We start from the raw sequence: 25,911 nt of genomic DNA on the forward strand, positions 1-25,911 counted from the left end.
TAAGTGGAGACTACAGTAGTTTTTTTAAAAAAAGATGAAATTGGTAGAAACCTCTTAATATTTAATAATCTAGGTTTATATAGTCTGTATTTGTGTCATCTTTAGGTAAACACCTTAGCCTCTTTTCTACCTCCTTGTAAAAAAAGTTGGATAAGACAATATCTAGACCCATTTGTGGTCAAACCCTGATTCTTCATAGCATCTTCTTATATCGTTGACTCATCTGATTCTCACAATCTTATGATCCAATGGAGTTATTGTCTTCATTTTACAAGTAGAGACAGTACCACTCAGGGTAGGGGAATTGCCCAAAGTTCAACAGATAGAGAGAGGCGGAGACACAGCAAGAAATTGACTCTTGGAGCAATGCTCTCTACTTGGCCTTCCTGCATCTTTTTGGGTAAACAAAGTAATGCATAGATAAAATCATGTACCCATTTAGTCAAATGTTTATTCAATGAAAGTATGTATAAAAACTTACAAATCTGAGAACTCAACTATACATGAAATAGGATGACGGGATATTCAGTTTTTAACATATACGTACAGCACAGTTATTAACTGTTCTTCCCTTTCCCCTTCGGTCCGTATTTCTGGCTCCTGTTTTATCCTGTGAGACCATTCTGTTACTGGCCTAAAGGAAGATTAATGGACAACTTTTACTGCTTTCAGGCAGATGGAGGAAATTTGTGTTTAAAAAAAAACAACTGGAGACTAAACATCAAAATTAAGTTTTTTCCCAAACAGCACAGTTAAGTGTTTTGTCCTGATTTCTCTTTGCCATTTTTGATGCTTCAGTGAATGTTGCCAGTAAACTATTAGCAGTAACATTTAAAGTCATTGAAGTTGCTACATCTGCTCACAAGTTTCCCTGTAAGATGCATATTCCTGTATCCTTGTCCCCACATACACACACTGATTTAAAAGCAGCTGACTGGTGCTAAAAACAAATTTACCACTGGCAACTGCTAGAATGGCATGTTGTTTTCTATTCAGAAAGACAATCTATAGAACAGTACTTTCAAATGTGATTTTTAAAACAACTGACACATTTGTCAGAAACTAAAACACAGTATTTTCTTGTTGTTCAACTTTGAAAGAAGCCAGCAATTAGATAAGGCATTTGCATTAATTCACCTGTTTACATCAAGTATCCACACATTTTCTCTTCCAGACACACAAACTCACAGCTTGTCATGTTTTATCCAAAAATTAAGATTGCCATCACATTATTACTTTTTCTCTTTTGTGTTTTGTTCAAGTAGATTTCTTAACTAATAATTTTTCTTAACTGGACATAATCTCAAAGGATGCATTCTGAAATAAGACCTCTGGAGGATAAATACTAACAACGTTTTCTTGGACTTAAAGTTTCCCCACACCTCTAGATTTTGCATAGTACAGAGCCCCACTGTATCTCTAAGCAGCATGCTGTATTTTCAGACATTGTCTTTCTGAGAAGGAAGACTTATTACCCAGGGAAAGTCATAATTTTAGCTTACCAAATTGCATTCGAATTGTTTTGTTTTGTTATCTACCCTTCATTAGTTCCAATCATCCAAGACTTCTCGAAGTCTATTTGAGCTTATAAGTACTACTGACCATTATCTTTCCAATATCCCCTGAATTAAAGTAAATATGTTCCAGGTTTATAATGCACAAAGCCTTTACGGAGGAGGGGGCGCTGGGGACAGGGCAGGGGGAGGGGGAGGGACCTGTTTGTATCATGCCACGGAGAACAAGAGTTCTGACTTGGGGAAAGGGAAGGAAGATAGTCTTTGTAAAAATGACAGTTTTTTAAAAAGATAAGTAACATTCAGTCTAACAACACTGTTTCCTGCTCCTTTTTGATGGAAGCTAACACTGGGCGGTCGGGCTCCGTCACTTCAGAGTCCCCACTGCCCAGGAGAATGGACCGCCCCTCGTCTAGGGCGAAAACGTCTGAGTTCTGGTTTTGGCATGAATGTTTAACAACCTCATTGGGAGTTGAGAACGTTTTGTCACACAGGTTGCATTTGTAGGGTTTGTTCGTCTGTACCAACATGTTGTCCATCTGACTGCCTTCCTCAAAGGTGCAGAGTTCCAGAGTCTGTTTGTCCACCATGGTGTACGTGTCGATGCTCTGGTTGAGGCACACGTGCCGGGCAGCCTGGTTGGCCCTGCAGAAGCTCTTGTCACAAGTGCTGCATTTGAAAGGCTTCCCGGTGTGTATGTACATGTGCTCCCGCCAGTGGCTCTTCTGGATGAACTTGCGACCGCAGATCGTGCACTCGTACTTGCGCCTCTTGACCTCCCTCTCCTGGTCCGCCTGCTCCAGGTTGTCAATGTCCGCGATGTCTGAGGGCGGCGGCGTCTCCGAGTGCGGCTGCCCGTCGATGATGGGCGAGTCCGAGATGTGCCGCAGCTCACTGTCGCTGATCATCCCCGCTTCAGGCACCTCCATGGCCTCTTTTCCTAGGTCCGCCGTGTTGCTGCAGAGAGAGAGGGGCACGCGGCTCTCTCCGGGCTGGCTGGCTGTGAAGGGGACCCCCGTGTGAATCTGGAGGTGCTCCCGCAAACTGCTCCGGAGGGTGAAGCGCCGCCCACACAGGTGGCAGGCGTAGTACTTGGGGAAGCTTCCGTTCCTCTTCATGATGCTGGGCTTGACGTGGGCTATGGTGAGGGGCGCAGGCTGCTCGTCCGAGGAAGAGGCTTCCAGGTTGGTCTCCTCCCCGGGGGGCGGGGGAGGAACAGGAGTGGAGACGAGGTCGGGCGACAGTGAGGTCTGCAGCGGGTCCGAGGGGGTCATGTGTGTCCGATTCACCTGGGTCAGGTTCGAGGGCAGCTGGGAGAGCTGGGAGGCCTCAGGCACCTGCTCCTGGCTCATCCTGGACGCCTGTGGCCGTGGCTCTCGGCCCAGTTTCTCCGGCGCTGAAGCAATCTTGGTGGCTTGCCTCAACTGATGGTCTGCAATCTGAATGCCATACAAGGAAGACGCCAGCGGAAAGACCTGGTCAGGATGAGAAAAGGCTCCTTGACTGGCCAGGCTGGCCTCCTGGATCAGCGGGTAAGCGTGGAGAAACTTGATCCCCTGCTCTAACCGCACCGGGTCGATCAGCTGAGGGGCCATCTTCCCTGTGTACATCAGATGCAGGAGGTAGCTGAAGATGTCGGGCTGGATGTCAGTGGGTTTCAAACGGACACACTCACTGCAAGAAACAGGCCAAAAACAAGCCTGTGAGTGAACGTCAATTCATGACTCAAACGACAACATAAAGCCTGGGGGAAAAACCCGGTACTTATAAAGGCAAAAGAAACAAGACCATCTCACGTATATCTTACTGTTCATTTCATGAACTAGAATACTGGAGCCTATATAATTTAACTCTAATCCTATTAAGAACAGAGAGAAATACAATAAAGATATTTTAAAGGACCGAGAAAGGAAAATTCATGTTAAACAAATGTGGTATCTTAACTCAGACTCCTGAAGCAGTTTTTCTCCTAGTAATCTACGTAAAATTATATCATATATAAAAAGCTTTGTGTTTTATGGAGAGGATCCATTGCTTTCTATCTGAAGGTGGCCTGTGACCCAGTAGATGGTTAAGAACCACTGACCTGCAGATCTTTTAGCTAAATGTCTAGGACTCTGTATTGATCCAGGGCCATCCAGAGCTCAGCAGATCTTTCAAGGTAAGAGTCAAACAATATAACATGGAGGAGCTGGACTAGTGCCTAAGAGCAAGACAACAAAAGCGAGAAAAAGGAAAACCTCATTTTACCCCCGCTCTGCAACCCTCTGCTCTCGCCAGCATGGGGATGGGGTGCTGTAGAGCTGGGAAGAACAGGAACGGCAAAGCACATTCTAGCCCGAATGGAGTCAGATCACTGCCCCAGCATTGCTAGATTGCATGAAAAGCAGCTCTGGGACAACTCAGTTCCTTAACAAATGTAATCATCCTCATCATTAGAACTGTAGCTGGGATTTTTTTTAAAAAATTGTTTCTAATATTCTCCAGTTATCTTTAAAAGAATTAATTAATAATTATTTATTGGCTGCTTTGGGTCTTCATTGCTGCGCGTGGGCTTTCTCTAGTTGTGGAGCACGGGCTCTAGGTGCGTGAGCTTCAGTAGTTGCAGCACATGGGCTCAACAGTTGTGGCTTGCAGGCTCTAGAGCGCAGGCTCAGTAGTTGTGGCGCACGGGCTTAGCTGCTCCGCGGCATGTGGGATCTTCCCGGACCTGGGATCGAACCTGTGTCCCCTGCATTGGCAGGCGGATTCTTAACCACTGCGCCACCAGGGATGTCCCTGCAGCTGGGATTTATAGGCATTTTCTCATTTAATTGCCATTAATTCTCATTTTACAGATAAGGAGTTAAGGTTCAAAGGGATTTATACCTTGCTCAGTATCAGAGTTAGTAAGCAACGGAACTGGGATTTGAATTTGAGTCTAACTCCTAAGCCAAAGCACCAAGAGTCTTCGGAGCATGAAGACAACCCTGTGGAGTAGATGAGGCAGATCTGACTATTCCCATCTGACAGACATGGAAACTGAGGTCCCCCAAAGTTAAATGATTTATCTGAGGTAGCTAAAGCAGTTGTGGCAAAATTGATTTTAGAACTTTTAGACTTTAGTGTTTGCATCATCCCAGAAACAGCATTCTGATTCAAGCAACAATAATAAAAAGGTCCCAAGAACTCTCCCTGGGCCCTTAGGGAAATGCTAATGCATCATTATCAATCAGTGAGATGTATATCTACATATTATGAGGTGTGTGTGCTATCACACACTGAGTGAATATATTCTATAGACAGTGCATTTAAAAAAAATTTTTATTTATTTAATTAATTTATTTTTGGCTGTGTTGGGTCTTTGTTGCTGTGCACGGGCTTTTCTCTAGTTGCGGCGAGCGGGGGCTAACTCTTCGTTGTGGTGCGTGGGCTTCTCATTGCGGTGACTTCTCTTGTTGTGGAGCACGGGCTCTAGGCACCCGGGCTTCAGGCGTTGTAGCACGAGGGCTCAGTAGTTGTGGCTCATGGGCTGTAGAGCGCAGGCTCAGTAGTTGTGGTGCACGGGCTTAGTTGCTCCACAGCACGTGGGATCTTCCCGGACCAGGGCTCGAACCCGTGTCCCCTGCATTGGCAGGCGGATTCTTAACCACTGCGCCACCAGGGAAGCCCGACAGTGCATTTTTAAACTTTAAAGACACCTTCCTTGAATTCCTTTAGAATTTACAATCATTTTTGATTATACCACTTATTACTATTAGATTTACTATTACTATTAAGCTATTTATCTTATTAACAAATATTTCCCAATATGCTAAAATAGTATCAGTATATTCTGCTCTTCTAAATTTAATATTTTATTCTGTTAAAAAAAGGGGGGAAAGTGACTTTAATAGCAATTTGTGACAAAATAGATTTGGATAACTACTGCATCGCTATCAATGTGTGTATATTTCAACATGACGGCATACAAATAATCATGTGGAAAATGTTTGACTATAAAGTATGGAAGCCAAAGAATAAAGATCAAGCCTAAAAACCAGCACCCCTTTGACGGTAGAAAGAGGAAGAGTTTATGTCACTCTGTTTTTAAAAAAGACACACAGATCATTCGTGTCTTTATTGGGTGGGCCTCCCTTTAAGCACAAGGTAAGTGCCAACAATATTATGTGAATACTAGAACATATTTAGATGCTTTAGGGAAATGCAACATTCAAAAGAAAGCTGCAGGGATTAGGTGTGCTGAAGGACACTTCCATAATGTAAGCAGTCAACTCCTGATTGAAGACTTAACTACTGGGGATCTTTCCAGGGCCAGGCAAAGGCCTAATGAACCGGAAAGCCACAGGCCTGCAGAGATGCAAATCACCCCCAGGAGACCATAGGGCACCTTTTGTTCTGTGGGTAGGAATGCTCCTCCGGGCAGGAGGAGGGGAGAGAGAGCCCCGCCGCCCCCAGGGCAGAGAAGAGGGAAGGGCAGAAACCCAAAGCAGGGCTACATTTTTCAGCATCCATGAGAGGTAAATACAAAGCAGGGCCCCTTTCCAGAAAAACTCTGTTGTAAGTTTTATAATTTCCCCTTATTTGTTATTGTATAGGTTGTCCTCTGTCTACGACTGTGAATGGAGGTGACTGGACAGTAAATCTCTCAAATTTTAAAGAACTTCATACAGTTTCTGATGGCAAAGAAGGGATGGGGCTGGGGAGGCCCCGTCCACACTTCAGCCAGGCTTAGAGGGAGAAGGAAGGACTCCAGGGGCCGCAGAGCTAGTGAGGAGCCCCCAGGGAGAGGAAAGGGCTTGTCCCTGGGGTTTACTGCAAGTGCCCAGGGCTCTGGGAGGTTTCCAGATGCCAATTTATCCTGATTTGTTCACTTTTTTTTCTTTTCTTAAAGCAGAAGCACATAGACACACTCAAGACACTTCAGAAGTTATTTTAAAAGCTCCTTAGGGCTTCCCTAGTGGCGCAGTGGTTGGGAGTCCACCTGCCAATGCAGGGGACACGAGTTCAAGCCCTGGTCCGGGAGGGTCTCGTATGCCGCGGAACAGCTGGGCCCGGAGCCACAACTACTGAGCGTGCGCTCTAGAGCCCGTGAGCCTGGAGCCCGTGCTCCGCAGCGGGAGAGGCTACCGCGATGAGAGGCCTGCACACTGCAGCGAGGAGTGGCCACCTGCTCGCCGCAACTGGAGAGAGCCCGTGCGCAGCAACGAAGACCCAACGCAGCCAAAAAAAAAAAAAAAAAAAAAAGTTAGCAACCAATTAAAAAAAACCCCAAAAACTCCTTATGTTACTTTCCAGCCATTGCTGTCCTTGACGGCTCTCCCTCCCAGTCAGCCAGACCTCCTGTCGATTCTCTCAAGCTTGCTCTGGGCCACTCTGGTCATTTGCAAGTGCTCTGGGAAGGACACAGCTCTCTACAATATGCTTACACCTAAGTGGTTTGATTTGCAGATGTCTGTTTGACGTAACACTTTTATGGAGGAAAATTTTAGCACAGCTACAAGCCCTTCCTGTAAACTTTCACAGTCATTTACATTTTCAATCTTTCCTTCACTAGACCCTTCAAGTAAAAGTTGGGCTTAAAGAACTTTGAAAGTAAAGATTTTAAAATAACGTTAGATGTTGTCAGAGGTTGTACTTAGCAAGGCCTGTCTCTGTTTTATTTTTGAGAGCTCCAAGTCTACATGATTTACAACTTTCACTTAGAGAGTGTCCATAAGACAGAGACATCTAGTGGTAACTGCAGACATAAAACACTCTTCTTAAGTGTGAAAAAACTGTATTCTTGGTCTATCTCTACAGTAGCCAGCAGTTAAAAGCATGGCTGTGGTCTTCGCGCAGTATTCTCCTCTCACCAGAGGTGGTCAAGGCCTCAGGCAGCCCAAATGGCACGCGCCAGCTCTGGGGCAATAACACACTGTTGCTGAAACTTGGCTCCTCTCTGCACCAACATCACATTCCTTTGTTAGAAAGGTATTTGCTTACTGTTCTACACTTAAGTTTCCTGCATCTATTTAAAACTCGTTACATTATATTCTTTTATGCCTCAAAATGAAAACCTGTCCCTTTGCAAGACAATTTCATTCACTGCGTAGAGACTTCCAGTGCCTATTAGCTGTGATGTCTCTGACAATGAAGGAAACAGAAGCATCCTTAGTGTCCCAAGATAAAGCAAGCTCCGCCTGCCATTAATCCTACTAATCCCCCATTCTGCTCCTCTAGACATTTATCAAGTGTCTATTATGTACAAATCCCCGAACTATTGGCTGCAAATGTTCAAAAACATTTGTAAAACCCAGCCTTTGCCCTCAAGCATCTTACAAATGAGGAGGGGTGGTAAGTAAGTATGCAAATAACAACAACAAAGGGAAAATATGTTGCTCGTACAAAACGGCATAAATAAAGCGCTATTGAGAGAGGAAGAGACTGCTTTTCATCATTTCCGCTCACTTGACTGTTGAGGGGGCGGAGGTCACGGAAGAGGTGATGTGTAAACTAGAACTCAGGGAGTGGGCAGAAGGCCAGCAAAGCGTGGTCCAGGTGGGGCGTGCGGTCGGGAGACAGGCTGGAAGGAGGTCAGGCTTCATGCCTGCAGGGCTTTGAAAGACAGAATGAGGAATCTGTGTGCTATTTTGATGTGTGATGGGTGTCCTCTTGGTTTCCAATCAAAGGAGTAACACAATCTGGTAGGTTTCGGATCAAAGGCACACTCCAATCAAAGCAATGCTTAGGAATATTAATCTGACAGTAACGTGGAAAATGATTAGGAAATGGAAGTGAGAAGGGAAGGAAAGAACTAATGTGAGAGGTAATTATGAAGAAAACATGATTTGGGCACTGACAGGATACGATTTTAGAGAGATTTTTAGTATGGTTTACTTGAAGATAAAAAAAATAGGGAAGTCAGAAGGGACTTCAGGGAAGACTTAATTCAGTTTTAGGCATGCAAAATGAGATAAAAGAGGATATTCAATTCTAGATGTCCAGCAGTCAGCCTGTGGCCTTGGGAAACAGAGTTCTGGAGACAGAGAAAGATCAAGCCCAGAGCTGTCAACGGGTTTCCAGCAGAGGCAAGACCCAGGAAAAGATGAGCGCCCATCAGGAGAGGCAGAGAGAAAGCAGCGTGGAGACCCCACTCACCAAAAGTGCAGGAGGCGCCTGTGGAGAAGGCAGAAAAACAAGGGGGATTCAGAGTCATCAAAATGCAGGTGACAGCCCTTCAGAAGGAAGAAAACAGTCGCAAAGGCTGCAGAGGTCAGGGACGACAGAGACTGGGAAGAGGCAGTGATTCTGATGAAGAGGCGACCTTGGAAAAACGATGCCAGTGGAGCGATGGGTGGAAACCACAGTGCCAACGGAGAGGAAGAGTGTGGGATGAGGAGAGCGGAAGCGAGGCCATCGGTCATCCTTTGTAGAACTTTCACAGTGAAACAAAGGAAAAGCAGCACCATCTCGCAGGTAGACAGCCGTGTCGCGGAAGGGCTGAGCCTCCACAGGCTTGGGGATGGCAATGGGGGCACAAGTATGAAATGGAAAGTACAGAATGAAAACTACAGGGTAGGATCTGGGAGCATAAGGGCAGGAGGAAGATTGTTTTCCTTAGACAACCAGGGGCCCTTTTCCCCAAGACAGAGAGATGGGAAGAAAAAAACTGTGCAAAGATAAGGAGACTGAGACATTTTAAGAGAGAAAAGAAGGAAATTGTGGGAATTCAGGCTGCCAAGCTTCTCATTAGGAGACAAGGATAAATACTCAAAGCCTGGGCGACAGCCGGGACGGGGCCGGAGGAGTGAGAGGAAGCTGCCTTCGTAGTGGACCCGACCCTGCCGCTCCTGACTGTGTAGGTGACCCCCAGCGTGGCTACCCGGAGGTGGAGGGGCTGCTCGGGGCAAGCGAGGTGATGAGGGACTGGAACCTGGGGAGAGGCGGCGAGACCCCCGGTGGTGATGAGGGCAAAGCGCATGTTCACGGGAAAGAGGGCCACGGAAGTTCAGAGTCTACAGTCATTAGATTATTATCAACCACGTTAGTTACCTGGTCTGATGGACAAACAACATCTTAAAGTAATTGGAGAATGAAGCAAGAACTGATTTGTGTGCCTTGAAGTACACATCGCCGATGGCAACCGTGCAGTCACACAGGAAACCAAACTCTCGCTGAGCGTTTAACTGTTGCAGAAGAATAAGTCCATGGTTGGCCAAATCCATTTTTTAAAAAATCTGCAAAGCAAACAATTTTGTTTTAAGAAAGATGATTCACAAATAAGTAGTGTCTTTATAGTCACCAACAGTAATGGTCACGGCTAATATGTCAGGCACTGCTAGAAACGTTACATAAATTCACTCAGTCTTCACAACAGCCCTGTGAAGTAGTTCTGTTGTTACTCCCATTTTACAGATGATGAAATTTATGGTGAATTCGGGGACTGCGTGCTTTGCCCAAGTTTATACAGATGGTAAGTGGAGGAACCAGGAAATGGGCCTGAGCCATCAGCCCGCCAGACAGCAAACATTCCTGGATCTTTTGTCTTTGAGTTTAAGATTCCAAACGCAAATTCTAATGATCCATCAGAAGTTGTCCAACCTTCCAGAGAGAGAAGTAAATTGAGGTGCTGGGGTGTGGCCACAGCAGGGTAGGGCCAAGATCTCACCAAGTCTGGACAATCCTCCAGCTCCTGCCGTGGACAGGAGCTGCAGCCGGCAGGGCTATAATAACTCCACATGGTTACTCCTCAAGGGTGAGGGCTCAGGACTGGTCCTCTTCTCCATCTTTTGTGGAGGAGGAAATGGGCTTCGAGAGGTGCAAGTAGTTAGCCTGGCCCATCTGGCCAGAAGGTGGGGGGAGTCAAAACTTAAATCTGAATGTTCTGACTCCAAGGTTCTAACCTCTTTAATTCCTCATACTTCACTCCAGCAAACCACATGGCCTCAATCTATTTGTAGTAGGGGAACTGCCTCTGGGGGAGCCGGTGTATCAAATCCTGATGTGTTCCTTCCCACAGGCAAACAGCATTTATAAAAGCCCAGCACACAAATATCAACATTATACTCAACAGTGTACTTAATGGGGAGAAAGAGCGAATGCTTTCTCCTTAAGACTGAGAACAACGCAAGGATGTCCATTCTCACTATTCAATATAGTACTGGATATTCTAGTTAGAGCAATAAAGCAAGAAAGGAAATAAAACGCATACTGACAGGAAAGGAAGAAATAAAACTGTCCCTATTTGTGGATGACATGACTTTTATATACACAGAAAATCCCAAGGTATCTACAAAACCTGGAATTACTGAACGACTTTGGCCATGCCACAGGATACAAGATAAACATATAAAAACCAATTGTAGGGCTTCCATGGTGGTGCAGTGGTTAAGACGCCACCTGCCAACGCAGGGGACACAGGTTCGACCCCTGGTCCGGGAAGATCCCACATGCCGCGCAGCAGCAAAGACCCAACGCAGCCAAAAACAAACAAACAAACCCAATCGTAATTCTATATACTAACACTGAACACGTGGACACTGAAATTAGAAATATATCATTTATAATCATACAAAAAATGAAATACATAGATTTAAATCTAACAAAACACATATAGGACTTGTATACTGAAAACTACAAAATGCTGGTGAAAGAAATCAAAGAAGATCTAAATAAATGAAGAGACATACTGTATTTATGTTTAGGAACACATAAGATAAATCAATTTTTTCTAAATTGATATATGGGTTTGATATAATTCTTTTCAAAATCCCAGCAAGATTTTCTTTGTAGATACAGACGAGAATATTCTAAAATGTTTATGCAAAGGCAAAGAAACTAGCATAGCTAAAACAGTTCTTAAAAAGAGTAATAAAGCGGGAGGAATCAGTCTATCCAATTTCGAGATGTATTATATAGCTACAGTATTCAAGGCTGTATGGTACTGACGGAGGGATAAACACACAGATCAATGGAACAGAATAGAGAAACCCACATAATTATGTACAGTAGATTTTTGACAAAGGCACAAAAATAATTCACTGGAGAAAGAACAGTTTTCAACAAATGGTGCTGGATCAACTGGACTTCCATAGACAAAAAAAAAAAAGGAAAAGGAAAAAAGAAAAGAAAAAGAACTTTGATCTCTAAGTCTCATATCTTACATAAAAATTAACTCAAAATGCATCACAGACTTAAATGTAGAACACCAAAACTATAATTTTTGGGGAAAAAAATGGGATAAAATGTTAGAGAATCTAGGATTCATCCAAAGTACAAAGCATAAAAGGAGAAATTGATAAACTGTACTTCATAAAAATTAAAAACTTTTGTTCTGAGGAAGACCCTGGTAAGAGGATGAAAAGACAAGCTAAAAAGTAGGAGAAAAGAATGTGATAAAGGACTAGTATCTAGAATATATAAAGAATTCTCAAAAGTCAACAGTACAAAAACAATCGGATTAGAAACCTAATGGGCAAAATACCTGAAGTGAGGATATGCAGATGGCAAACAAACACATGAAAAGACAGTTCAATAGCGATTAGGGAAAAGCAGATTAAAACCACAGTGAGATTCACCACATGCCTAGCAAGGTGGCCAAATATAAAAGAACAACAATCAAGTGCTGGCAAGGATGCGGAGAAATGGACTGCTCATGCCATTGCTGGTGGGAAGGTGAAACGGTGCAGCCGCTCTGGAAAAGTAAGCAGTTTCTTTAAAAATTAAATATGTAACTACCATACTACCCAGCAATTGCACACATGGACGTTTATCCCAGAGAAATGAAAACTTAGGTTCACACAAAAATCTGCACCTGTATATCCACAGCAGCTTTACTCCTCAGTTAAAAACCAGAAGTGACCCAGATGCCCTTCGATGGCTGAACAGTTAAAACAATGTGGTATGCCCAAACCACAGGAAACTACTCAGCCTTAAGACGAAATGAACTACAGAAACAGGCAACAACCTGGGTGAATTATGTGCCCAAAGATTACATACTGTATGATTCCATTTACATAACATTCTTGAAAATTATGGAAGTAGAGAACAGATTAGTGGTGGAGGGGCGAGGGGAGAGGACAATGATGCTTGGCTGTATAGAAGGGCAACAGGAGGGAGCCCTGTGGTGACAGAAATGTTCTGCAGCTCAACGGTGTCAATGTCAATACCCTGGTTGTGATGGAGCAGAATTTTGCAAGATGTTTCCATTAGAGGAAACTGGGTAAAGGGTACATGAGATCTTTCTGTATTATTTCTTGTAAATCTACAGTTATCTCAAAATAAAAAGTTAAAAAAGGAAAGCCCATCACACATTAATTAATTAGATTAAAAATGGATAACCACGATGCTTAACTTCAGAATCAGGGAAGCGACTGTGGAGAGAGCATTACCAGTAAGCTTAAAAACAAATATAGAAACAGAAACACATCGATTCTTACTCAGCTGGTGCTCAACGCCTCACCCTCCTGTTCTAGGGTTAGGGTTAGGTTCTGGGGATGAGCTGGCAGATACAGAAATTGACAAGTGTGCCCTAAAGTAAACGAACAAAGTGGAATGATTCTTTAGGAGACTGATCTGGTCACAGAGCAAGACTCCAGAATGTCAAGTACCGTGTTTTCTACCAAGAGCTATATATCCAAGCATGAGGGGCAGGAGAGCCATCCCTGTTTGCAGGAGTTTGAGTGTGAAGAGACCTGGACTGTAGTCTTGCTTGCAGGTGAACATCAGTGGCGTGGATCGGGAACTTAGTTCCCCAGTGTTTTCTGCGTATGTCAGAGAAGGCGAAAGCATGAAGATCAGGAAGGAGAGACAGGGACATTGCCAGGTGGCAAAGTAACCGGGATGACTAAGAAATATCGCTCTCATCTGACCTCCACCAAGATATAACTTTAGAAACTTGCCTTCAAGGCTGTTCTCTGGAAAGCGCCAGAACACTTCCTTTCCCATCTTACTAACTTGCCTTTCTCTACAAAAAGTATAATACCTATATGTCATTCATTTACTTTCACACTGACTTGAGCTATTTGAGGTTTTGCTAACCACATTTTACAAATGAGGAATCAGGCTTAGGGAAGTCAGGTAGCTTGCCCAAGATTATAGAATACCTAAGAACAAGAAGTAGGGTTTAAACTGGGGTTCATTTGATTTTTTGGAGCACACTACATACAAGTATGTCTGTTTAAAATTAATAGGGGATTCTTAATGTCTACTTTAAAGTGTATATACTTGTTATAAGAGATTCAAATATTATGGACACACAATAGTGTCCATCCACCCCACCCATTTCCCCACACTCTGGCCAACACTGGGTATTATCACTTTTTAAAGAATCTTTGCCAATATCGCTTTTTACCTTCTATGGATTTAATGATGAGCTGAAGTATATTTTTATGTCCTCTTGCTTCTCTTCATGAGCTTTGCCCATTTTCTATCAGGTTATTTGTTCTTTTTTCTTACCTGTAAAACCCTTTGTATATAAAGAAAACGAGCCCTTTGTCACATATGTTGCTAATATTTTTCTCTCTTTTGTTTTAGAGAGATTTTTGACATATAAAATTTTCATCAAATTTATCAGCATTTTATAGGACGATTTTGAGGTTTGGGATTTTTACATGAATGGCTATATATCATCTCTTCGATTTAGCAAAATGTATGGCTCTCCCCTTGTTCCAAAACGGACTAACGTAAGTATCTTATTCAGATCATAAGAATAAAACTATGATAAAACTGCAAAACGTTTATTTTTAAAGAGGGTCTACTAGTTATTTTAGGATCTCAATTTAGGGGCATCTAGAATAGGAAATGAACTGAATGTGTCTTTCAAATACAGAAGGCAGAACACATGTCTGGAGTCTCTGAAAAGTGGAAAAACCAAATGAAAGGAGAAACAAAGAAAATGTGTCATATGTTCATATTTCACATGGGGGGAAAATCCCATACAGATCAATTTTTGAAAATCTTCTTTACTCTAGAGACCAAAAAGCCTTTCTCAGTGGGAAAAAGAAAAACAACCCCCTAGATTCTCACATATATAAGTGAACCTGAGAAAACGGGGTAAGAGGGTAGAGGGAGGAGAGGGTACCGGGCTTGGAGCATCTCAGGGAGCTCCTGCCCCACCCCCATCCAGCGGACAGTACCGCCCTTTCACCAATCTTCTTTCCTTATCACGGCCCCCTTCATAATCATTTCCATGAGGCTTTGCTTGCACAGTGCTGCGTAGGCTGAAGATGCAGCGTCTTCACGGGCTGGCTCTGCTCCAGGCTACCCCCCCCTTGAGGAAATGGACATCTGCTCTTCCCACCGCCATCAACTGCTCACCCAACCATATTGCTGCTGCCCGCGAGCACTGAAATGGCCCTGCACTGCCCACCAAAGTCACTGATGGCCTCTTGCTCCCCAGCCCAATGGAAAAGTAGTTTATTCGACCTCTCTGCCGCATTTAATACCCTTCTTCCTGCTCCATAAATATTTGGGCCCTGCTTCCAGGCCGCCGCACTTTGGTTTTCATCTCACCTCTGGCTATTCTATTTTAATCCCCATCAAGATTCCTCTTTTGCTCCTCTGCTTTTGGTCCACAGCCCACTTCTCACTCTGCAGACTCTCTGCGGTGATCTGGTCCACTCCCACTTGGCTGTCCCAAAGGAACCTTAAATTCAGTCTAGGCAAAACAACTCAGATCCCAAAGGGACAATAAAAGCGATAGACATAAACCTGTTCCATCTGTATCCCCAGCTCAGCGCATGGCTCCATCATCTACCCCTCGACCAAGCCAGGAACCCCGACTCCCCTTTCAGCCCTCTACCTCTCACTCCCCATATGCCACCCACGTGCCACCAATTTAAACTCTTTATCCCACCCCACGCCTTAACTCTACCTCCCTACTCATCTCCCCGTTTCCAGCTCTAGACTCTCCAACCTATCCGTATGAAAGAGCTAGAACCATCTTTTCAAGGCAAATCTGATGTTACCATCCTGCTGAAAATCCTCCTCTTGTTTCCCCACCGCCTTCAGGATGAATCCCAGATTCCTCAACATGGCTTACAGGTGACCTCACCGCTGCTCACTCTGCATTCCATGCTCTAGTGCTAATCTAAACTATTGGTTTCCAGACTTCTGGGCTGCCAAGACCTACTAAAAACAAACCAAGCAACCTTGAAACTGGGGGTCCAACAGAGTGTGCTCCCTCTTTATTTTGAAAGAAAAGACATAAAATATTTACATACCTGCTAGGAATGGAGGGCTTTTCAACATAAAAAGGTAGATAGGACATAACTTCAGAATATACTTCTAGAGGAAGTACAGTGGCACTACATTCAACATATGGAAAAAAAAATTTTTCTAATGCAAAAAAAATTACAACATAAAGTTTTACTTTATGACATTAAGTTGTGCCTAATTGTTTTCTTGATACAAGACTGTCCGTTTGGTGGTCTTTACCAAGCGATCAACAAGTGTCCCATTGTTCTGAAGTCCAGGTATGATCACAAATCCAGTTTTATCTGAGTATGTTGACGATAACGAAGACAGAATGATGTATTTCACTCACTTGGGAAATTCTGGGTGAACAGATAAACTGCAGTTTTCTTTGCCCAGAAAATGTCCTGAATGCCCAGGCCATTCTTGGGCTCCTAACAGAACATAACACTCACTGCTCAGGGGCCTCCCTCTCAAAGCTGAGCAGCTCAGCAACCTGATTTCTACTCACATGGTCAGGAGACGGGGCCTGTTTGAACTGGGCCTTGGAACTTCTGTGCAGGACCTTTGAATGTGCCACTTGCAGAGGGACCACCACTGACCGCCTGCCCCTCCCCCCCAGCTCCACTTGTCCTTTGCAAAATTTCCCTGACCTTCAAGACTGGAGGGTCTTCTTACCTCCAGAGCCTCTGCGAACCTGCCTGATGCTTCTGGAAAGCCAGCATTGAGGGCTACTTATCATCTATTACTTTATCCCATGTGCCTAAGCATACTGTCTGAGGTTCAATATTTGTTAAATAAATTAAAAACTACATGTTTAGAGAGGAGAAGAGTGTTGAGTTCCAATCATCGGTTGGCCCCTGACTAGTTGGGTGATTTGGGGGTAAAAGTTCAGTTTCTGTTTTTCCTAGATTAACTCCAAAATTCTCATCAATTTAATGTGTGCTATACTTTGCAACAATTTTTCAATTTTAAAATGTCACCTCGTGTTTCTTCATGCTAATAATTATGTTCTTAATAGTGCTTTATAGTTTGTAATAACCCTTCACACACATCATTTAATCCTGGTCAATACCATGGTATATTGTCTTTTACTATTTGTTTCATTATTAATTATAATAATAACCACAGCATTAATAATAAATGACCACTTGTGTGTCAAGGATTAATTAGCCTTTTTCCAGAAGAAATTTAGACTTAGGGAAGTTAAGTAACTTGCCCACATGCAGAGCCAGCTCTTAAGAAGCAGACCTGGGAAGTGGTCATGCACATGATGAGAGCTTCCTAAGGTGCCAGGGGCAGTGGATACAAGTATGAAGAATACACAGAGTTCAAGGGTATAATCAAGTAAGTGCACAGATTTCTAATAGCCAACTCTGATAAGAACTATCAAAGAAAAATATAAGGAACTATGAGGTCATAAAACTAGGGTCTAATTTGGGGATTGTGGGTCAGGGAAGGTGTTTGTGAAGAAATACAAGTTAAGAAGATATTTAAAGAACGAGAAGAGTTAACTGGGCAAAGGTAGAGTATTCCAGGCAGAGGGATCAGCATTTGCAAAGGCCTTAAGGCAGGAGGGAACAAGATGCAACTGAGGAACTAAAAGAAGGTCAATGTGGCTGAAGGGCAAAGAGCCAGAGACGAATGAGGCAGGTGAAGCTGAAGACTCGGGTTTTGTTAAGGATTCTGGTCCATATCTTAAGAGCAGTGAGGAGCTCCCAAAGGGAATTTGAAGAAAGGTGACATGACCAGAGGTGTACGATATAAATATCATTCTGAGCTGATCTACATGATCAGATGGCTGCAGCTGAAGGGCCAACCAAACAGGGGATGGTGGCAAAGAGGTGGGCAAGGGGAGGCCTGTTAGAAGTGGTTGAGAGGGGAGGTCTTCCAGTGGTTTAGAAGAGAGATGACAGATCGGGTGGTGGCGATGAAGATGGACAGAATTTGAAAAACAGAAGATAAAAAAATCAGCAGAACTGGTTGTTGGTGGATTCAATGGAGGAGGGTGGGGGAGATTAAGGTGTCCTAGGTAATCCCCAGATTTCTAACTTGTGTAACTGGATAGAGCATGGGGCTCCCCCCAGTGGTGGGAGCACAGGCAGAAACCCAGTTTTGTGGGGGAAGATCATGAGGTTAGGTCCAGACACGTTGGGATTGAGATGCTTTTGAGACATGCCAGGTAGGGATGTAGGGTACTTGTCGGTCAGTAATGTTGGTCTGGAACTCCGAAGTCTTGTCTGTAATTTATGTCAGAGAGTCTTTGGAGAAGCCAGGTGTGTCTGACTCTAGAAGTCACATCCTTAAATCATTACATGATAGCTCAAAGAGGTTAAAACTAACAGGAGTCCACTGAACCCTGGTCTTCTGGGTGTAAATTTCACACTCCTTCCACGACACTACCTTGCTCTACAGGTCATTCCTAAAAGTTCTTACCAGTCGTAGTCACAGAGGGCCAACAACCTGACATAAAACTGAAGACCTATATAAAGCCCCCACCCATTCAACACTATAAATGGAACGTTAAAAAAAAAAATCATTTGTCTTTCCTAAATCAGAATAGTGAGCAGAGAGGAACTGAAGACAAGTAGAGATAAAGAGGGGAGTCAATTGTTAAAAGTGAGATTGCACAGAATGCCTTCTTATGTACGTACAGGTGTACAAAGTGGCTTTTTTCTTAAGCAAATTCAGAGACTGTAAGATGTAACATGTTGAAATAAATTAAAAACACTTTCCAAAGCCAAATACAAAGAATCATTTATATTATTTAATGCTTTGGGTTTTGCCTTCACCACTGTATCACTCTGAAAATGGGCTACTACCTAGATGCCGAGTGCTGTCAGCTGCCATCACACAGCACACGGTGGGCTGATCCTTAAGTAAATGACTCATCTTCTGGAGGAACAGCTGAATGGGACGTATGTAATCACATTATATTTTGACAACCCAAGTTCCTCCTTCATTTTTGGTATAAGAACAGGAGACCAAAACAGCTTTTGGGAATTGATGATTCACTTTTTAAAGATAATAGCCCTTCTAAGATACTAAATACCACTTAGATTACCCATTTCAAGGGCACTAAAAGGGTCCTCTGGAGTCCTTGATTTTATTTAAGTGAAACATAAATGAATATTGTAATGCACAGGACACCTCAGTAATAGAAAAAGCACTACCCACAAGTAAGATTGATTCTTTCAAGTAGTAGTTTAGACCACTTACCAGGAGGAAAAAACTGCTTTTTCAATTAGTATTATTAATAATTAATATTTGAGGGCCTATAAAGTAAACTTGAATGAGGCTGGTTGTTTGAATTTTAATATATTTTAAAACCGTACTTCGAGGCTAGGAAATGTCTTTAGTTGTGATGATAGGTTGACATAGTTTTCTTAACATTTCTTTAGTCAATCCTCCCCATAGTAATTAGGAAAAGGAGGGACATACACTTACCACTGGCACTTATTCTGACTTTGGAAAGCATTGCATTTGTAAAAGATTTCTTTTTAATTGTATTTTGCTTAAGTTAACATTAAAATTAGTTTTTAATTTCTGAGTATAAGTTGAGGTCAGAAGGAGGGAGTTCAGGGATAGTTCAGATGTCAAGGAGAAGCAGGTCAGAGATTTATGGCTAAAAAGAGTTGATATTTAAGTGATAATTTGAAAGGTATTATGCTACAACCAACTTTAAGGAAACGTAGATGTGGATGTGACCACACAGCAAAATTTAAAACCTAACCTAATTTGCTTCTAATAACCCTCCAAAGTAGAGATTGCCTTCCTTTTTCATATGTTGTATGATTGATTAGTAAAATGAATCTGAAGAAAACATAATCACCTATAGGTGCAGCTCCATGTATGCCAGAGAGGAGCTCCAAATATATTTTAACTCAAAGACTTAACTGACTAATTCACTTCAATATTTTATTTCAGGGTTCTCAAACTTTTTGGTATTAGGACCCCTTCACACTCTTTACAATTACTGATGATATCAAGAGCTTTTGTTTATATGGAATATAACTATTGAGATTTATATTAGAAATTAAAACTGAGAAATTTAAAAACATTTATTAGTTCAATTAGACATAGCAATAACAAGCCCGTTGCATGTTAATATAAATAACACATTTTTGTGAAAAAAAATTATATCTTCCAAAATAACAAAAAAATAGTGAAGTGGCATCTTTTTATATTTTTACAAATCTCTTTGATAGAAGACAACTGGATTCTGCATTCACCCTGCTTCTCCATTTACTCTGCTGTGATGTCTGTTCTGGTTGAGTATTAAAGAAAATCTAGTCTCACCCACATACGCAGTTAAAAAAAAAACAGAAAGCATTTAAGTAAACTTTTCAGGTAATTGTGGATATTCTTCTTTGATATTACACCAAAACTTGACAAGTGGTAGTTTCTTAAAGGTTAGTTGTGCGATCTAAAAGTTTTATACATCAATGAATGAAATTTACCTGCTCAATTACAGTAAAATTCATTGCTGTCTCTTACACTTTGAATGGATCGTTTACCCATTCATGACTTTTAACACTGCCTATTGGTTATTTGGAAAATGTCAGTTCATTGAGTTATGCAGATCTCCCCAATGTTGACACATTTGGTCAACAGTGAAAAAGGCCAGTAACATCTTAGTATCATTAGGAAAATAGCTTTGACCTTATGGAACCCTGAAAGGGTCCTGGGGATTCACAAGGGACCGTAGACCACACTTAGACAATCCCTGTTCAGAATCACTCTGGGGACATGGAGAATCTAAATGACTAGGCGGGGCATAGAAGAACATGTGTACGCTCTGAAATTGTTCTCACATTATTTTGAAGTTCACCCTTGCTTCATGCAGAACTTAGGGGTGCACAATATTTAAAGAAACTGTACACGAAAGCCTCTTGTAAAGTAAAAGATTTGTTTGATAAGTACTTAACCAGATACAGTAAAGTGTTTTACAAATTCCTATCTTTGCATACTGAGCTTTCTTGATGTGAGAATGTCACATGATGCAAACCTCAATGCGTGTGAGCTGGGGATTCTGCATTTGAGCATAAATACCAGCCTCAAACTTGCCTAAAGTCTTCACCGTCTTGGCCAGCCAACTCCTTGTAAGTGTTCTTTCTGTGGCTACTGACTGCATCAAGGGCATATCAGCACTGTAAAACACAACCGTATTTACTATGGATTCAAAGAAATATTTAATTATTTAAGTTTAATTTGTTAATAAAAATTACAACCTACTTGAGCATAAAAAAGGTTAAGAAGTATTCTTGACCTAATGCTTAGAATGTTAAATTTCTTTTTCTAGGAGGAAAAAAAATTCTCAATTCCCTTTTTGGTTTTCAGGGTCATGCTTTGTGACCCAAAGATCATAAGGAAGTAGGAAAAGTGACCAATGCCCTTTTGTCAGGTGGATTTTGAAATTTATGGTAAAGTCTCCGGCTGACCAGCAGTTCCTCCCTTACTGTGATGGCCTGGCGCTACACTACTTGCCCGGTCTCAAAAGTTACTTCACAGAAAGGTGAGTAGGTCTAGGGATGAAGCCACAAGCCACAGGTAAGAAATGGTAGGAGAGTCTCCCAACTCCAAAGCAGCTGACCCCAAGCCAACGCCACAGGTCAGCCCTAGACATCTCCTTCACTTCCCACCTCTATGTTGGTGATTCTCAAGCCGGGGAAAAAGCATATCCCCTTACACAGGGACATGTATCTTCTTGGAGGAACTGGGGTAAATGCAATTTTATATAATTTAATAAAAATTTTATATCACAAAAGTGCAGATTTTGGAGGACAGTGCAAAGTTCATATTAACCATTAAGATAAGAAAGAAACTGTCATAGCTTTTATTCTATGACCTAATACATCTAGTGTTTATTCTCTGTTGCTGGTGTATTCCACGGGAAGAGGTGGCGGAGCACCGGGTATTTACGTCCTCTCTGAAGAGAAGCTTTGAAACTGGCAAGTAAGCAGCTGGACTGTACAGCAAAGCTTTAGGGGTGGTTTATCTGCCATCCCGTAACAGGGTTCCTCCACTGTTGACTATCTGTGGCACCGATACCATTGGTATGCCACTTCTTGTACTTTGAGATCTGGTGATGGTTTCAACACAGGTCAAGTCTTTGGCTAGAAAATAAACTTATACAAACCACACATTTATTAAGTGAGAAACGCCCAGTTTACAGGAATGTATTATTAGTCGTAAACTTCCTTCTTCAAAATTACTTTTAACAGTTTGAAAATGCCCTGGACACATACCAAGATCACTTAGAATGCAAAATAAAAATTTCCTTTAACAATTAATTTTGGCTTGTAATAAATCAGAGAAATTAGGGTTTAAAATGTCTTAGTTCTGATTTCCTAATAAAATCTCAGGCCCCTCAGACTAAAATGCTCGTGATATTTATACCCTGCTCCAGTGACCCATTAGGGGTCAACATAGAGGGTCGGTCCTAGGAAGGACTGGGTTTAAGGAAACCCAGAGCACCTTGGAATTCTGCTTGAGCCCGTGATTCCGATCTTTTTAATGCTTTATTTTACTAAAACAATAACCTATGAAAATGAATAGACCTGAGACTCACACGCCAAGGGGGCCCATTGTATGATGAAGAGCTAAGAACACCGCAAACTGGGGGCGGGGCAACGAGCCTGGGTTATTTCCCTACGGCATAATTAGGAGTTCAGCAGTTGAAGTTCTCGCAGTAAATGGCGTAGCAATAACTACATTTTCACTCTGCCCAACCACTTTCTTGCCCGCTCTGCTACCCCTGCTTTCTTTACTGCCGTCTTAATTCACTACCAGCTAAAAGGAACAAAAACCTCGCTTCCTAAGCACCTTTTGCATCACCATGTCTCTTTGCAGCCTTGTTTAAAAATGAATGGAAAAAAAATGAAAAAAAAAAAATGAATGGTTTGGGGGTTTCGCTACACCGAGGAAACGACTCTGGCCCCAGGAAGCAGCCTCCGCGCCCCAACCTCCCCTCCGCGAAGCCCTACACGGGTGTGAAGGCCGCATCGGCCGGGAGCGCGGCTCGGAGGCCGGCCTCAAGGCCAAGCAGCCAGCAACCACAGCGCAGCTCTGGGCTAGCCTCGGCCTTACCGGAGGCGTAGAGCGCCCGTGGAGCGGAAGCTGGAAGCCGCCGCTCAGCGCGCCCACCCCCGCGGCACGGGCGGGGGCCAGCGTTTCCCCCCACCCTCTGCCAGAAAGCGGCTCAACGTCCACCTACTCAGCCTAGTCCCGCCAGCCTCGCCCCGCCAAGGGCGGGCGCCGAGGCCGGGGGCGGGGCCAGGCGCCGCACACCCCGGCCCCGCCCCCATCCCCGAGGTGCTGAGGGGAGAGGAGGAGCGACGCACTTGGGCCGCGCCGCACGCTCTCCGCTTTCCTCAGTCCCGCGTGCGCGCGCGCGCTCGCCCAAGTCCCGCGGAGTTTAACACAATGCCGACGCCTACGCCGTGCGCAACGCCCCGGCCGGCGCAACAGCTCCGGCGCCGGGGGCGGGGGGGGTGGCCAGACAGGGCGAGGGGAAGAGCGCGCGCGAGAGCGGGAGACAGCGCGAGACCCGAGGAGGCCGGAAGCGCGCGTGCGCGCCCCCGCCCGCGAGCGGGGAGGCGGAGCCGCAGCAGTAGCGGCAGCAGCTGTAGGAGCCGCTGCAGCTGGGAGAAGCGCCAGAGAGGCCGGGCCTGCTCCGGTCGGACCGGATCCCTCCCCTCCCCCTCCCTCTCCGCTCCCCTCCCCCAAACCCACTTCCGCAGCTCGCAGCCTTGCCGCCGAAGAAGCAGCGGCGGTAGCAGCAGGAGGCGGCGGCGAGGCGATTACGGAAGGATTACGCACCTGACGGGCCGGCCTCTTGGGGCTCCAGCGCGGGACGCTCACCGGCCGCCGCCGCTCGGGACGCGCTTCGCGGTGGCGGCGGGAAGGGAGGGACCGGCGACGGGGAACGGAACGCGAATCGCCCCCCTCCCCTTTCTCCCTCCCTCCTCCTCTCCGCCGCCCGCCCTCTCGGCTTCCGTCCCCTCCCCCTCGCGCAAAGCCCCGGATGGAGCTGCTGCCGACTCGCCGCCGCCTGGCTCCGGGGGATGGTTTTGTCAGGCGGCCAGAGCCCCGGCGCCAGGCGCAGCCGCCCCCGCCCCTGCGGGGCGCCCGTGCCCTCGCTTCCCAGAACCGGGTCCCCGTGTGGTCCGGGCCCTCCGCCTGCCTTCAGCTGAAGCCCCGGGACTGGGGTCATTCGTCTTCTTTGTTGCCACCGTTGCTGCCGGAACCGTTTGCGAGCTCCGGTGGCCCCCGCCCCCCCCCCTTCGCTTTCCCTGAGCCCGGGCCGGGGGCGGCACGTGGGCACCGGCCCCGGGAGGAGGAGGCGGTGCGCGCTTACCTGTCGCCGGTGTCGCTGCGGCGGGGGGTGTGGAGGAGGCACCGCTGGGCAGCCTTGGCCGTGCTCTCCCCGCCGCCGCCGCCTCTGCTTCTCGCTGCTGCTGCTGCTGCTGCTGCCGCCGCGGTCGGTGTCTCCGGCGCGGCGGCGGCGGCGGCGGCGGGGCTTTTCCTGTCCGGTTACGTTAAGGTCACATGACCGAGAGAGCGGAGCGACTAGTGCAAAGAGGCTGAGAGCGGCTCCCGCCGGGGGGGAGAGGCGGCGAGAGAGCTGTGGCGGCAAGAGCCCCCTCCGCCCCCCCAGCCGCCTCCCCTCCCCCCGCCCGCCTCCGCCTCCTGCTGCTCTGCCGCCGCCGCAGCCGCCGCCGCCTGCAGCACTAAGTACGCTGCCGCTCCCACCCAGGCTCCGCGCTCTACTCCAGCCAAACTTCTGCAGACCATGTGCAGCCGAGGCGAGGAAACTTCTCTCCACCTATTGGGGCTGGAGGCTTGAGTCACAAGCCCCATGTTTACATGAAGTGTTAGGTAGGACAATCCTGGAGATGCTCGGGGAAGGGATGGAGAATTACTGCTTGGATCCTTCTGCAAGCTTGTGCTTGACATCTCTGGCCTATAGCTTTGTCCCTCTGCTTCCCGTATTAGCATAAATTTTAACCTTGAAAGACTTGAAATGGATTGGACTTGAGAACCAGGGAGATAGTTGTGAAATTACTAATACTTTTTTTTACCGCCAGTGGTAATTGAGAAGGCATACTGGAGTAGACATGCTTGTTGGTGCTGTGTGTAGAGGTAGAAGTGCTTCCTTACAGACCAGATGAGTGTGATGTAAGACGTTTCTGTTAGGATTGAATTTGGTGCTTATTTCAGTAATTGGGTTTTAGCTTATGAAGCTTTGGTCCAGAAAAGTCGAAGTCTGCAAAGCGTGTTTGTTACTTACGAACAATTTACTCTCCTTTTAAGCTTTGGTCTCTGAGATATTGTTAGAGTGGCTTCCAGAGTTGGCCATTCTGTTAAATTTAGAGGTCCTGAAATCTTTTAACGGTGAGGTCCTGAAACATGGTAACAGGGCAAGCATGGGGTTTAATATTCATTGATGGTCATTCTTAACATGTTAAAGTTTACTTTTGCGTCGTTGCCATTTTGCTAGAATTTTATTTATATCTTTAGAAGTATGATTTAGTCCTTTGAGGGGTGCATTTAACGATTTGTTTTACATATCTAGGATTTTGAAGACTTAAAAAAGAATACGGCTTGATTTGTAAGAAAATGGAGGCAGCAGTTCCTAGGCTACTCTGGTTTTAAAGCATGCTATCCTGGATATAAGCTCCTTGATTTGATGTGGAACCCATTTTGGTTGACACAGCCAGACCTAAGCACAGTGCCCTGGCACATAGTTCACAAAATACTTAAGGCAAGTTTATTATCTTAAGACAGTTAATTTAACATACAGCAGTGTCCCTGCTAAAAATCTGCGTGTGATTCGGTAATCCAGTCGTACCTGGGGCTACTGATGACTAATTCCTTCTTCTTTGAAGACAAAATAAGCAGCTGTGTAACTTTAGTGGTCCAGAAGTGAGTAATAGATTTAGTACATACCTGCCTTGAACTTTCTTGTTCTTTGATCAGCTAGATAAATGACTTGTGAATGGCTAAATGTCTGCCTTGCAAAACCAAATTCTGACCCTGCTATAAGCATTTCTGGTGCACTATCACTAAAACATCAAAGTTGGCCATTAGACTGGCATGCCAGTTTCCTTGGATTTGCTTTACAGTTGAGATCTGTTTCATCTCATTAGGAAACTAAAGTGATTTTGATTGGTAGACATCGTTAGAGATCTTTGGGTTCTTAATTCTTTTAGACTTTGAACTTTCAAGTTTATGGTCTGAT

General features: G+C 44.6%; 1 protein-coding gene across 2 annotated transcripts; it reads right to left on the reverse strand.

Annotated features, from left to right (window-relative positions):
- Positions 1 to 439: 439 nt before the first annotated feature.
- ZBTB2 (zinc finger and BTB domain containing 2) lies at positions 440 to 24,148 on the reverse strand. 2 transcript variants are annotated; one of them, XM_079939270.1, is made up of 3 exons: positions 24,028 to 24,148; positions 9,528 to 9,712; positions 440 to 3,188 (listed from the first exon to the last, which is right to left on the reverse strand). In XM_079939270.1, exons 2-3 carry the CDS (start codon positions 9,698 to 9,700, stop codon positions 1,817 to 1,819), a joined length of 1,545 nt encoding a protein of 514 aa, XP_079795396.1. In that variant the 5' UTR covers positions 9,701 to 9,712; positions 24,028 to 24,148; the 3' UTR covers positions 440 to 1,816. The 2 variants fall into 2 exon arrangements, with proteins under 2 accessions (XP_079795396.1, XP_079795397.1); XM_079939271.1 differs by lacking the exon at positions 24,028 to 24,148 and adding an exon at positions 13,828 to 13,889.
- Between the last annotated feature and the right edge of the window lie 1,763 nt (positions 24,149 to 25,911).

The sequence above is a fragment of the Stenella coeruleoalba genome, assembly GCF_951394435.1.
Source record: "Stenella coeruleoalba genome assembly, chromosome: 12".
NCBI lineage: Eukaryota > Metazoa > Chordata > Mammalia > Artiodactyla > Delphinidae > Stenella > Stenella coeruleoalba.

Bases quoted from the DNA above. Each gene is read 5' to 3' on its own strand.
- ZBTB2 (XM_079939270.1), bottom strand. From the start codon at position 9,700: ATGGATTTGGCCAACCATGGACTTATTCTTCTGCAACAGTTAAACGCT. The intron at 3,189-9,527 runs GTAACTAACGTG...TGTTTCTTGCAG, and splicing joins TTGTTTGTCCATCAGACCAG to TGAGTGTGTCCGTTTGAAAC.